This window comes from Polistes canadensis, unplaced genomic scaffold (genome assembly GCF_001313835.1).
Source record: "Polistes canadensis isolate GaletaPanama2010 unplaced genomic scaffold, ASM131383v1 scaffold_95, whole genome shotgun sequence".
NCBI classification, from domain to species: Eukaryota; Metazoa; Arthropoda; class Insecta; order Hymenoptera; family Vespidae; genus Polistes; species Polistes canadensis.
In genome coordinates, this window is record NW_014569642.1 from 136030 (window position 1) to 152200 (window position 16171).

The 16171-nt window shown below is 31.2% G+C and overlaps 1 protein-coding gene across 7 annotated transcripts in view; it reads left to right on the forward strand.

Moving 5' to 3' along the window:
* The window catches only part of LOC106787181 (neurexin-3-like), a 132215-nt gene that overhangs the window by 93395 nt on the left and 22649 nt on the right, over positions 1–16171 (forward strand). For all 7 annotated transcript variants that reach the window (XM_014749318.1, XM_014749320.1, XM_014749321.1 and 4 more), the window contains 4 exons: positions 253–544; positions 3728–4021; positions 4858–5036; positions 5523–5694. In XM_014749318.1, the coding sequence (XP_014604804.1) occupies positions 253–544; positions 3728–4021; positions 4858–5036; positions 5523–5694 (937 nt within the window). The remainder of the gene's footprint in view (positions 1–252; positions 545–3727; positions 4022–4857; positions 5037–5522; positions 5695–16171) is intronic.

Consider the following 16171-nt stretch of genomic DNA (forward strand, 5'->3'; position numbering starts at 1 on the left):
GAAATGCAATCGTTTTAATATCAAACAAATTTAATTGGATTAAACGAGTTTGCGTTATAATTTGTTTTATATAAGTAATAAATAAGTTCTCAGTTCATAAAAATAAAATACTTCCGATTAAGATTGTACGGTTATATATTTATTTTATTTTTTAATGATAAGGTAAATTAAGTTTTTTATTTAAAAAATTGTTTTGAGATTTTGTGTATGTTTAAATGATTTATCGTTACGTTAGACTTTTAATTCTTACAGTTTAAAACACGAGAACCAAATGGATTGATCCTCTACAATGCTGGAAGAGAACGTGACTTTATAGCTGTCGAGCTGGTGGACGAACATATTAATTATGTCTTTGATTTGGGAGATGGCCCAGTAAGAATCAAGGACAATTCTAAGAGCAGATTGAATGATGGCAAATGGCATGCCGTTAGCATCGGAAGACCTGCACCTAAAAGGCACACCTTGGCAGTAGACGATCACGTGACGGCTGTTAACAGCCAAGGTAGCAACGAGAATCTTGACCTTGATGGAATATTGTATATAGGTGAGTCAAACAATCATTGAGATTAAATTGTTTAAGGAAAATCATTTAGAAATAATTTAGGTTGCGATCTAAAAACAAACTGTTACTTGACCAATGCTTAATTACAATACTGCATTCAATGTACCATTGTTTGTCTTCGTTTGACACATTACTGTAATTATAATTATAAGTATTGTTTAAAATTACTATTTTTAAAAATTATTTAAAAAATATGAAAAGGTCATTGATCATTAAGGAATTAATTGATTAATTTCGTTATTTTTTTCAATGTGAATTTCACAAAAGCACGTTCCAATATTTTATTCTTAGGAAACAGAATATTAGCTCGTTCTTTCGTTAATAGAGATTTCAAGTTTGAAAATAATGAAAATGTTCCATTTAAATGCATCTCTATCTCCGCTATCAGCCATTCATTAACGTCGTTCCGTCATTACATAGAACATGGATAATGTAATATAATCTGACTTATTGGAAAGAACAACAGTTAAAAGAGAGAAGATGAAACAATGAATGTTCAAGGGGTTACATTATCGATCATAAATGATAAATCTTTTTCAATTTTCATATAGTATTTAATTGCAATGTGATACGTTTATAAATATAAATGAAAATAAAGAATTGTAACAAATAAAAACGAAATACAACAACAACAAAATAATAATAATAATAAAATACGTACAAGATTTTCTAAAGAACGTTCCCTCTTAAAACATTTTCTGCATTCCCGTCGAAAAGTCGAAAGGATACTTAACATTAATATGAGAAAATCTAAAAAGAAAAAATGAAGAAAAAGAGAAAGAGAGAAATAATCGATAAAATTTCATCAAATTTCACATCGATTTATTCTTTTATTTCTGTATTTTATTTTTTTGCTTCATAGCCATCTTCAACTTTTGCTCACGAAAACGACTGATTTTTATGACTAAAAAAACATAATAGGTATTGTATATGACGTATGCATACAGGTACGTGCTAACGAGGCTCGTTAATTAAAATTGTATTTTATTCATCGTATGCTAGTAACGACGATTAACCGATAACTTTTCAACGAATAACATTGAACGTCACGCGCACACGTTCAAATACGTTGAACACAAAACGAAGCAAGCGAGTCAAAAACAGACGAGTTCCAAATTCTTTAATGGTATAGATTTATCGAATTGGGGAAAACATTTCTTCGTACTATTTAAATGCGAAAACAAAACAAGTTTCTCTTTTACTTCATATTTCCTATCCCACCGTTTTTTTTATCAACGAGATATTCAATTTCTTATCCTAAAAATTGTGTTTTAATATATTTTTAATATAATATATTGACGATATTGATATATACATATATAATATTATTTATATATATTGACAATAATTTAATAATGAAAAATAATCTTATTTTATAGACGCTACGTGTCATAAAAAAGAATTTTTTACCTTGAGCTCGAAACTTTTCAACGTTACAATATATTTAATATTAACAAACACCCTGCGTAATTGTAATAGCGTATATAAATATATTAATTATTATATCATTTTTTTAATAAATTATTAAAAAATCACGGTAAAACGGGTAAAAATATTTATACAAATAATTGTTTGATATATTATTTATTTCAAATTAACAAATACCAGAAAAACTCGCAATCGGGAAATATGACAAAAGAAAATTATAATGAAGATACCTATAACTCCTCCACATTTGCCGATCATCTATCAGTTTCTACAAATGGAAAAATAGACAAAAAATAAATAAAAAGAATCGTTTTGACATGCCTTTTTTTCATTCTTAATTATTCGTACTTTAATCGATATCGATCTTGAAAATTCGAAAGAAACTCAAAGATCAAAGAAGGAACAACGAGCTTTAGACATTTAATATAAGCAAATTCTCTTCCTCTCTCTTTCCCTTTCCCTTTCCCTGTCTGCCTCTTTATCGTTTATCAGCCAGACGGGTTTCTAATCGGTCTCGACAGAATCCTGTAAACTACGTGACTACGACGTTAATCTGCGTAATCGAATAAAGAGCCGTTGATCCATGATCGAATAATTTCTCATAGATATACGTTTCGTTTCAATCATACAAAGGACGTTTTTCGAGAAAGAAAAATAGACATGTTCTAACATTATATTCAAACAAATTATTGTATACCTTTTACTGTATTACAACTCTACATCTTCCTCTCATGTCCCGTTTTTGCCCTTGAGGACAACGTATTCTTGGGAAATTAAATAAACCTGACGTGAATCTTTCATCAAACTCATCGTTATATTTTGAATCATCATCCTCGAAAATTCCAATTGGTGTGGAACTTTCTCTTTGCTTATTATTACCACACTTGCATTCGCAAACCATGTTGTTGTTTTTTTCCGTTTGACCAAACAATTTGTGCTTATCTTCCGAAAACCCATTTTTGTTTGAGGTTCGTTTCAACAAGTAGAGTTCAAGTTCCGGTTGGATTATTTTTTCGTTCAAGCTTCTCAGTTTGTGAATTAAATTATACAGATAGGAATCGTCGATATTTGAGCCATGGGGAATTAGCGGATTTTCGTTTCTCGATGATATCTCGAATTTGATATCATGGTTAGCCGACGATGACGCCATTGCGATAATTACCGATAACGTTAAAGCTATTGCCAACATCGATCTAGCCATTTCGATTTAAATTTATTCGAAAAAATACGAACTTTGAAAATATTTTTCCTTCAGTATATTTTTTCACCGATCGACCCAATTTCATTCGATCTGATCTTTTAAATGGCACGCGGAAACTAAATTTCACTACTCGCGTTCTCGTTTTTATTTGATAACCATTCTTCATCCTCGAAGGTTCCTTTAATCAATTTTCTAAGCTAAAGCAGGGACAATTGGAAATAATTAATTTGTAAATCGTAATGTTCCATTTACGATCGTACGGATATCAGTAATCGTTAAAGTTTATTACGCCAAATTTAATTGTTCGTGCAAATATTCAATAAAAATTTAAATCTTTAAATGAATTTATTTTTAATTGAGTAACAATGCAAAATGATAAATTGTAGACTTAAACGAATTGGAATTAATGTCCACGTTTAAATCTATCTTTAAAAGAAAAGTTATAAACTCTCGTATTCGTATAAATAAAATATTTCATATTGCAAAATAAAACGCCACGATTCTATTCGATAATAAATATTTCCTTTCTTTTGCAGGTGGAGTCGAAAAATCGCAATACAGTCAACTACCAAAACAAATATTTAGCCGGCATGGATTCGAGGGTTGTTTGGCATCATTGGATCTTAGCGGTGAAAGTACAGATTTACTTTCGGATGCTGTTGTACCGAGTTCTCTCGTCGAACCCGGATGTGACGTATACGCGAATCTTCACGCTGGAAAAAAATGCACTCACGATGTATGCGCGAATCATGGAACATGTTTGCAACAATGGAACAGTTATACATGCGATTGCGACATGACCAGCTTTTCTGGACCTACTTGTAGCGAAGGTAGAAACAAACAAAAAGAAAGAAAATTGATTAATACCAGAACTACAAACAACTGATTTTTTTTATAAAAATGCAGAGTGTTTCGTAAAATATAGGACCCGCTTCGTAATTATGCAGTGGCCAAAAAAGAAAATAAAAAATACTCGTACAAACACGTATCTTATTTGATCATATTTTAAAGTTTTAGCTACTTTTAGGTTTCAATAATCCACGAAAGATAATCTTCACAGAAAATGCTCAAATGTAAATATTTCTTGTTGATATTACGCATTCCGTTAATTAAATTTACTCCTAGCAGTTTTAATGCTTGGTGTTCTTATCAGAAGTACTTCATTATTTTCTATGGGTTGCGTGTTCAAAGTTACAAGTGCGTAATTAGATTTTTATTTCTAGGAATCATTTGAAAACAATTGGATACTCGGCACCTATTTCTAACATTAAAGAACTTCGAGCGCGTTTACAAAAAGGCTGGCAAAAAATATAACGCGTACCTGAAATTTTGTAAAGACAACGAAATTCGATTGCAAGCTTGAATACAAACCGAGGATGATCATTTCAAATGCATTCTATGAAGATAAACTGTTGCGAATTATTCAAATACACATTTTTTTTCATTGCTTTTTGTGTCCTTTGTCCACTCCAGAAGTTGTTCCTACAATTACGAAACACTTTGTATATAAAAAGAAAAAATTATAATAAAAATTAGGATTTTAATTATGATTGGTTTGGATAATTTTACTGTAAATATATTTGTTTTATTCGTATAATCGAAGTTAATTGAGAGTAAGAGTATTGATCGTTTCCAAAGACCGACTGACGATACGTTATCTTTGCAGAGGCTATGGCATATGAATTTGGAGCAGGAAGAGGAATCATCACGTATACATTTCCATCCGATCGAAGACCGGAAATGAAACAAGACACCGTCGCTTTTGGATTCGTTACGGGAATGAACGACGCGGTTTTACTTAGGATAGAATCAGCCTCTAGCAATGACTACCTTGAAATTGAAATTGTTAGTACCACGTCGATAAGAAAGATTTCTGCTTTTACTCTTATCATTTCATTCCCTTCCTCCCTATTCCATTTTTACTATCTTCTAATATGTTTTTATTTTATAATAAACAATATTCTTTTATTTCTTAAAATTTTATTTATTTCATAATTTATATTTTCAGAATTATATTTATAAATTGTAATAAACAAAAGATTTGTGTAATTTTAAATATTTGGAAAAGTATTCACGTTTATTTCACAATCAAATTATATATTCGAGATCATAAATAGTACACAGAATATTTGATTATTTAAACAATATTTTATAATTTATCAGAAAAAATTCACATAAATTTCATATGTTCAGAATCACGAATTAATGAAAAAGACGCTAATTTATTTTGAATTAGTAGACAAAAATAGAAAAGATATTTATAATTATTTGGATAAGTATATACGTATTATTTGGATATCATTTTGATATAACTCATCATTTATCTTGTAGGTTGAAGGAAACGTATTTGCCGTTTATAACATGGGTACGAACGATCATCCAGTTGGAGAAGTAGGTGTCAAAGTGAACGACAATCAATACCACGTCGTTAGATTCACAAGAAGTGGAGCGAACAGTACGTTGCAAGTCGACGATTACAATCTTCAATCGAATCATCCGTCCGGTGAGTGTCACTTGTCTACGCTTCACACTTCATAATCACCAAGTTTCTCAGAAGAAACAATACATAACAACTTAGAAATCTATATCGAAGGCCGAGACAAAGATTTAAATTTTACGATAAATCACATGTTATTATTCTCTAATATAAAAAAACCAAATCAAAACAAAAAAGTTCGCCAGAAATCAACATTTTGATGAATGATAAGGAATGCAGAAAATAAATTCATTTGAATGAAATACAGATTAAAATAATTATGAACAAAAATTAAATAAACAAAATATTGTTAAATTGAAAAAAAGGTAGAAAGTGATAGCGTGTACGTCCGAGATGAAACAGAAAAGACAACTACTTTGGAAAGGGCCCTGACTACCCTTTTATAAACTTCCTACGGTCGACCAGACCTTGAACCATGTGAAAGGACCGCCCCATTGGTTGTGTAGGATAATGCTGAGACATTCCTAGGTCAAAGAGAGTCCAAGAGAAGGGGAATTATTTCTAGTAACTGAATAATACTCAAAAGACCCCAAAATCTTCTACCTCTAGGTCCTTTCTAATATCCTGGCATGTTTGACCAACCTAATTGGGTTATAGATTTTGATTTATGTTAGACAAATCCAAAGTTACATGTAAACCGACAATCTTTTTTTCACGTACTTAACAACATTTTTCTATAATCTTGACACCTTGAAGTAGTAATATAAAATGATATTAAAAAGTTCATCTATTTCTCTCTTTCTTATTATTTGAGTTGACAATTATGACAGTAAACTAAGTTAAACTATTTTATAAATATTAATTTTATGGTAGAAATATAATTCTGATATTAAATGAATTATATAAAATAAAACTTATGTAATATTTTCACTCAGTTCTCTGTCGTAATTACCGGTAGAAATATAAAAAAAAAATATTAAATAATAAACAAAACAGCATGAAGTCTCGTTCTAAAGGACACTCCTATTATAAAACGAACGATAAAAGCAAAAGATGAAACTAAAGTAAAGGTCGAAGACATTCACCAAGGAGAAATACTTTCGCGTCTTATAGCATCCTGATGAGTTTCGCCATAGAAGTGAAAGGGTTTGAAATTTCGTTCCTTCTAAGGTCACGTAGAGAAGCGAAAAGACGTTTCATTCCTTTTATAACTAACCACGATTTTCTAAGTTCCTATTACCACCGAAGACACTAATCCGCATCATTAGGTTCGATTATTGTGTCCAAGCAGGGACAATCGAATTGACTCGATTGAATTTATGTATGCACAATGGTTGACTGATGCACCTAATATGAATGAATGAAGAAACAGGTATTTAATATAAACATCGTTCATTGAACTTATTCGAACTCTTTCGTGCCGATATAAAGGCCAAGGCTCGTGAAAGGATTCCATGGGAATTCGAACTAACGTTCAAGCAAACTAACTTCCTTGGCCGACATGAAACCTTGATAAATATTCTCAAGCCCTATGGTGTTTCTCGAACTCATTCCCATATAAGGAAGAAAATAACGAACTGACTACTGATTGTTCAAACGAGTGCTATGAACTATTCGATTGAAATAAACAAATGATCAAAATAAAATTTAATAAATAAAGAAATAAATGAATAAAAGTATAGCTCGTGTGATAATAATCGGTTCCGTTGTCCCTTTCTATAAACAAATGTATATGCGAGTTAAATTATTTTCCTCGGTCGTTAAATTTATCGCGTTCGATGCTCCGGCACGATTTTTATTGCCGGCTCTTGCTCCCCCATCAATCTCTCGAGTAACGCTTCTCATAACGAGAACAGAAAGAGAAAGAGAAAACAAAAAATATACACGGGTGAACCTTTCGAATTAGTTCAATCCTATCCAAGTTAATTTAATAATTTAATTAAAAAAAAAGCAATTTAATTGATTTTGTATACATCGTGCTAACTCCGTTGTTAGTCTGATGATTCGATCATCATCCAATAAAAATTACGTACGTGTACATACATCGTAAAAATTCGTCAAGTCAAACTGTTTCAATGTAAATTATACTCTTCTTTGATTATCAGAATGAAATCAAAATTATATACGTACGTGCATATACGTGTACGTACTATCAATCCAAATTATTTTACCACATTCAAGAATCCTAAAATGTTTAGAATAAAAAAAGAAAATAAATTGCCGATCGTTTAGTTCTTTGTGATAAAATAATACAAATTAATCGATTTTATTAGAAACAATTGTCGACAAAATGGACGAAAATTTACAAAACGCTTCGAAAATATTTCAATCTTAGCTTTCTCGAAATAGCCTAACCTCCTGTTGTTCTATACTGCCTCGCATATTCTTGGCATCCTAACTAAAAACATCTATAATTTCGTGGAAATCATATTTTATTTTTTGAAGAAATAATTCAGAATAAATTGTAGATGTGATCAACAATAATATGGAAAAATACATTTTGCCTGAATGATATTTTTTTAATGTATATGTGTAGAGAAATGTAATAAAGCGTGGAAAACGAAATAATTGATCGATCTTCCATTGATTTTAATTATCATTTCCCCTTTCAACTCGAGCTAGATGTAATGAAGGTTAAAATGCATAGCTCAATATTAATTACATAGGTCATTGCAAATACATAGAAGGAAAAAGAGAGAGATATATATATAGATATATGTTCATTTGTACGTATATGTCATCTGTGTGTAGAAATGGAGTTTATTTCCCTCAGCGATATTGTAGAATGTATTTATGTTTTAGTAGTTATCAAAATATCAATTTCATATAATCTAATTTCAATAGAAATATCATGATATTTTTAATAAGATGATATTTACTTACATTTCATTAGATAAATGATTTATTTCCCGTGATGAATAATAATTATTATTGAAACATTCACTCGCGTATTAATACTGAACATCAATAAATTTTTAATTGTCTACAATGATTCAAATTTGAAAATGTTTGATTCAAAAAATGTGAAATTAATAGTCGATTAGTTTTACAGAATGATTCAGGAGTCATCAAACTCGTGTTGTAAATCAATTATTGCAATCATCTAAAAATTTTAATTCCAACTTATAATTAAATATAATTAAAACGATTAGCATCGAACGTAAATAAAATCATTTAGAAAACACGGAATTATCTTTCGACAGGTTCGAATATCAAATATTATTCGTTCAATGAAAATATCACCGATAAGGTAATAAAACTTTCTTGTTTCCTTAGAAGCTAGTAGAAAAGTTCTTATTTCAAAACGGAAGAGGAGAAAGAAGAGAAATGAAGGGAAGAAGGAGAATAAGAGGAAGTCTTGAAAAGCGACGTTCCAAAGAAGATTATCGTAGTTTCAGCAATAAACTTACTCGTACCAAAATTTTCTTGATAATTAGTCAGGAAAGTAGAACGAGCCTTGAACGTTCTTACCTCGGTTAAATTTATCGTACCCCGCTATACTTTAATTTATTGTACAATTTATCATAAGCCTCCGTGGAAAATAGATTCAACATTATACCCCAACAAATCTTGTAACGCGTAGATGATTTTATCGAGACGCTGCCACGAATTCGAAGGAAAATTATCGACCTGCATACTAATACACAAATACCGGGTGTTGCATTTGATACAATGTAATCACATGAATTAGAGAACGGGCTTATGTTATGTTAGATGTTTTGTTTGGATATTATTATAAAAGTAGCCCTTAAATATTGTTGGCCCTTCTTCTGGACACCCGTTTCAATATTTCCAATTTTATTCAGCTTAAAAAAAAATATCTTTATATATATAAATATTATTAATTAGTATCTTTAATATAAATTAAATATTTGGGAATAAACTTTGCTAAAAAGAACTGCAACATTTGCTTGAATTATATCAAAGAGAATACTATTTTCGAATAGAAACGGAATTTATTATAATTTTTTACAAATAGAAATTAATATTTTATAATTTAACTCAACATTGGTTGTAGCAAATATCGATTGATTTACGCGCGAATCATCTACAATGTTTTTTTCTTTTCCAACATTAATTTCAACAAATTGAAATAAAAATGATAAAATAATATGGCTTAAATAAACTGAACATCTAATTTTTGTCATAGCATACTTTATAATTCGCAATCAGCATCGTTAAAAAGACGAGCAGCACTTTTCAAAGCTGCCATAATTTAATGTAATAATATGAAGAGATCCGTTGTTAAAAAGATAAAGTTTTTACAAAGAGTCGCTATCGTTTAAGATCTTTTATTTCCAGTTCCCTTTTTTTTCTTTATTTAAATCCGTAATAATACGCTTGAGAGAAACGTTTCAACGCTTCATCGGGACCAAGGGGAGTAACAAAAAAAGAAAATAAAAAGGAAGAAGAGGAATAAATTCAAAAAGAGAAAGAAAGAGAGAGAGAGAAATAGAATAAGAAAGAGAAAGTAGAAAGAGAAGAGAAGAGAAAAGAAGAGAAGAGAAAAGAAGAGGAGGGCATAGGGTGAATCCGATTTGATTTAATTAGAATAAATTTGCCTGCATAAAAAGTATGATGATGAGGATATGCTCCACGCGAGGTATATCAGCCTGGTAGCTAAATTTAGCGAATTATGCGTAGCTCATCGTCGTGGGATTTAAAAGAAACTCATTCCCCATAAAGCAATAACGAAGGGTAAGCTTTTGCTCGGATAGAAAATGGCGGCTTAATCTTTCCTTCAAACAGACAGAGAAAAAGAAGGAGAAAAAGAGCGAAAGAAAGAAAAATGGTGGACGAGTATTTCCGCCATGATGAGAGGCGTGACACTTATGGCAAACCTGCATACAATTTCGTGGGTCCACCATGAAGTTGAAAGTAACCGATGGAAGAGACTCGTACACCCTCTTTTCTTATGTTCCCCTTATCCCTAAGTGGTCCTACCTCCGACTTTGGCCCTTAACCTAAACGAATCGTGTTACACTAATTAACGCCTCCAATCATTTAATTACTTTACCAATTGAATATCATTCGACCACCAACAATCATACCACGTTTTCACTTTTTCATTTTTCTTTCTCTCATTCTATAGCTTTCTTTATCATTCCTATGGTAAGAGAAGGGAGAAGTACCATCGTGGGTTGTCTTACTACACCTCTACCATCACCATGGTGTTGGTGGTAGAATCCTTCCTCCTTGCCTTATGTTTCTCTGATATACTAAGCCACAAGGCTTTTGTTTCTTTCCTGACCTTATTCAACTTACAATTCAAAGCCAAAAGTTGAACCTAATTAATAAATCATTTTTCGTGATATTTTTGAATTTTTAATTCTTAGGAATTGATGGTAAATATGCAGGAATTGAAGTAATGCACATTGCTTATACATTTTTGTTATAAATTATAAGTTCAAGTCATTAGCGACACATGGACAGAAATATTTATTAGTTGATTTATAATATTTTGTTAATTATTTGGGTTTCTTTCGTGAAACCAAGCAAATAACTGATTTTAGGATCCCAGATATTGTTTTTAAATATAAATTAAATTGTTAATGATTCTTCCTTAAAAACTTTCTCCATCAGTATAAACATACACTTGTCTCAAATATCGACAACGATTTAATATGCATAATTATTTCAAAAACAATAGATGAATATCAAATTTCTAAATAATACTAAACACAATAACATGAAAGAAATAATCGAATATCTACTCCTAAAAACAAAAGGATTAAGGATTTCAACATAATAAATAAATGACTCTCTATCTTTAAACCCAACTCGTTGATTCCATTTCTAAAATTCAAATAAATAGAAATCCTTTGAATCCTTTGACCCAAGCAATACCTTACAATATTCAGTAACAACATATAGCAATCCGGCAATCGTATTTTGGTATTTACAAAAGCAAAAGGCTTTGTCACGTGATAAGGAAGCTTTGAGTCTAGTGCATTAGGTCGAACAAACATACTTTGTGATGTGTCGAAGGGGGAGAGTCTTTCGTTCTCGTTGGTGTCCCTTTCTATTTTCAATTTAATGCATTTTAAATTCTACCCCTTTACTCCTCTTCTCTCGATCCATTCAGTAAATGGTGGTCTCTCCTTAACGACAACTTTCTCGCTGACCTTGTTCTCCTGTTATGTTTCTAGATCAGTTCAAACCCTTTGGGACCTAAACCCTTTATACTTTACCAATCAGACAGCTTGTGTATGGAGTCTCTTTGTTGACCTATAAAATCAAACTTAAAGAAATAAAACGTTAGAAATAGGAATCGAGTTTAGAATCGTCGAAGAATACAATTCAGTTGCTTGAAAAATGGAACCTAAAAGGGCCTTTATGTTATGAGTATATGTGTATGTATTTATTCTTATATAAGGTTTTTTCAATAACGTTAAAGTTCAATTAACTTAAAGGGTATCGCCCTTTGTGAAAAGTTCGTCCTCTTGTTGATCCTGTTACCTTGTTCCTTAGAAATTTGAGGAAGCTTAGAAACTCCGACCCTTTTCACGCATCGATATAGGAAAGTAACTATAGTTCCATGTATATATATATATATATATATATATATATGTAGATGCACTTATACACATAGAACTCTACTATCGTCAAACTCACCCTTCTTCTTCTTCTTCTTCTTCCTCCCCTTTACTTCCGTCTCGTCCACACATCGCGTGCTCGATTCACTTTCAACCTAGGAAGTCATCCTCTTCGCTTATTCTGTTTCTCTGCTTCATATGTGGAGGGCTGCATGTCCCTAAGCCACATATTCTCTCTCACGCATGTGACACACGAGTGTCTTTCGAACAGATCTGATAGGCGATAACAGTTAACGCAAATATATCAAATACTTTTCATTCTACTAACTCTAGTGTTTTACTTACATTTTTAAAAGATATTTTATTTAAAATAAGAAATGAAAAATTAGATAAAGTTCTTTCCTACGATTATCTAATGTCATCTAACATTCGTATATTTTTCATTTACTCTATTGAATATTTTCCATAATTTTTCTATTTTTCGCAGTTCAAGTTTCTTGAACGTGAATTTGAAGTTACAATTGCCGGTAGTCACGTGTATATAAGTGTGTAATAGGTATATATATATGAGAAAAATCGATATAACCAAACCCTTATTATTTAGAATAACGAGAGGATGAGAATAGAAAGCAGAGCGTAGGCAGAGGAATGAAAACCTTCTTATTGCGGATGCGACTCTGGTGGAAAAGGTCACGTCGTAGGCCTTTTTTCTATCGATCCAGCTGAAAAGCCCGAACGAACCGTACCTTGCTTGGGCTTTTGTAGGAAAGGGCGTAACCCTGTTTGGTTGCGTCAACCTCCTATTCTTTTGCTTTCCTAACAGTAAAACAGTTCAAACGACACGTGGTTTTGATTGGTCGGATTCTCTCTCTAACACAATTTACATTCCCTCTCTTTCACGAACTCCAGCAATGGTCGATATATATTTTCATTATTTTTTTATTATATTTTCATTAAATTAAAGCATATGTTGCATTTAGAAAATCAGACTTCTTGTTTCAAATTGGTAAAAATTTATTCCAAAATATAATTGTTTATATAATCAAATTTATATAAACAATTTTTGCATTTTGTTTTTCATTTCATCAAATAATAAATTTCATTTGCTTTATTTCTGTTTTATTATAAAACGTGTCACTTTTTTTTATTATCGACATATTTTTATTCGATCAGACATTTTTTTAATGTTTAAATGAAGCCATCCTTGATGGAAAAAATACATAAAAATTTATACAAAAACATATCACATTTCTTTTAAATATTTCGCGTTTTCATTACATCGACTGAGTCCTATCTCGTTAATTTTTTTCTCACGACAAATCTATTATTTTAAATAATGTTCTTTGTAAAATAAAAAATGTGCATGCAACATGCATCGAATTAATCTTATGAAGTAATTTGTTAAACAGTCTCTTTGGGTTCAGAAACAGATGCGGACATAAAATCTTTTTAGTAAAATTTAATGCTTCTTTAAATATTGTTTTTTTTCCCCTTGATAAATAGAATGAAAAATCGAGTAGGATGTATTTTGTCCATTTAATAATTTACGTGGTTATCTTAATAATATTTAATTTAATTGGATCTCGAACGAGCATATTATTCGTAAATTCCATTTTTCGTTATCCAATTTACTCATTTTGTAATTACATTAACGGCGTGTCACATTAACAAACACATTTTAAAATAGGAAACAAACGTATTACTTCGTATTATAATAATTTCTATTATAAAGTCATTTACAAAACGAATGAATATCTTTGATCTCTCTCTCTCTCTCTCATAAACTATCTATTTACACGGTTAAATTTGCACGGTTAAATTTGTTAATACAAATTGCAAATTCTTTTTGCATAATTATTTGCCCGTTATGACAAAATCGAGCATTAAAATGCATTATCCCCATTAAATAATTAACATTATTATGTTTACAAATATACGTTCCATCGAATGATATCTTTCGTAAATTCGTACTCATTGAAATTCTATATATTTTTGCGTTTAACGTCGCCCATCTTTTAAGCAAATTCTATTTAAAATATCTCACAACATTTTTTAATTAATTTGAAAATATTTTTAAAAACACAACAAGAAAAGTTATGCTTATTATTTTATTCAGAAACCAAAGACAAACAGACGCGAATTTGATACGAATTAAAGCAACATGATCTATTAGTTAAATTCAACAAATCCTTGAAAATCTTTTAGACTGTTCAGCTTTTCCCTTTTCGAATGAAATCTTCTGACAAAAATATTCAATATCCTTGTTTTTCTTTAAAAAATTACACACACGTATATGGACAAGCACAGAATGTTTTATTTAAAAAATCGAAGATTTCAATTTTTGGAGATGCACAGAACAGGACCATCGAGATCGTCCATTTTGTCGGTGGAATCATGCGAAACACATCATCAACCCCTAATACACGCTTCTAGTAAGGATCTAGGTTCTCCTCGTTAGAACAACATTTGCCAGTAAGTTCTATCGTTTGAGACCTCTTCCTCGACCTCCATACTACCCTGGCCACTAATTAGAGAATTCTATTCAATCGTTCCCCTCTTCGAAAGGGGATGGACTATGACATCCGAACAGCAAACCACTTTTCTTTATACTCTGATGTCTGATTTCAAAAGACTTTCAAATAACCCTACTAAATCAAATCACTAGTTAAAATGACTACTTTTCATTCGATATAAAAGAGGGTAAATAAGAATTCTAATGAATTATGTAAATGCATTGCATAAACGTTGACTCTTCAGCTATATTGAAAAAATTTAAATGTTGAGATTAAATCAAACTTGAATTTGATTTTGTCGAATTTTTCAGGTATTTTGTTTTCTTTATTTTACTACTCTTTTGCATCCTAAAAATAATATACCGTACCTAATTCTTAATTAATTTAATAGGACACGCTAATTTCTTTGTACCTGTTTAAACATTCAAAGAACTTAACCTAAATCCAAAAGACTAAATTAGCCACTAAATATCACAAAGAATTTCAATGTATCAATGATTCAACACCCTCGTATTTAAAAATTTAAATCAAATGTATTAATCACCGTAAACTTTTTGAACAATCTAACATCTTTGAATACATAAGATTAAATATTGAATGAAAGGAAAACAAAACTGAACTAAGCAACTCTTCATACATTTCCTAGTGTCCTAATGAATGGGTCACGTCGCGGTCGAAAATTTCTCGTTCTCTTTGACAAAGGTCGATGGGCTTAACACTTAGGGTCCGATTTGAGAGATATTTTCAAAATTTCTACTCTCCTAATTGAGAAAGTATCGTACGTAGCACGGATTTCATGCTAACGCAAAAGAAGACGTATCGGCGACTATTCTTCCGAATAAAAACAAAAAAACATCGACTTATAGGTACTCTTCGATGACGAGAATAGACGCTATGTCTTCGACGACATCTTTGAAGTTCTTCTTGGCTTACCCTGAAGCCCTAATACTAGGATGACTGTATTTGACCGTGGGCGAGAATCTTTCTCACGCTTAAAGTGCTAAAGTCGAATGTTCCGATGCCCCGAGACGGGGTCGTGGGAAGATTCGAAGAGGATTCTTCGTCCTTCTTCTTATTCTTATTTTATTTTTCTTACCGCATACGAGAGAAAAAGAGAGAGAAAGAGAGAGAGAGAGACATATACATAGGAGAGACCTTTGAACTAACCGAGGAATTTCGTACCAGCTATAATACAAACACTCACACATGGAAACACCTTCATCGATAATTCTTAGCATGATAGGGATAACCCAAAAGAAGAAAGAGAGAGGACGGAAAGAAGAACAAAATTGTATATGTATGTATTTCATATGACAGATTATGCGCGTGTCATTCATAAAATCCAACTCGACATAAGATAGGACAATAATTTCTATCCATTTCCATCCATTGAAACATTTTCTTCAAGTAGAAAAATCGTTAGGAAATGTATTCTTCCCAAGGTTTCGTTTCCTGGAAGATTTTACATTCTTTTATAGATATATCGCGTATATC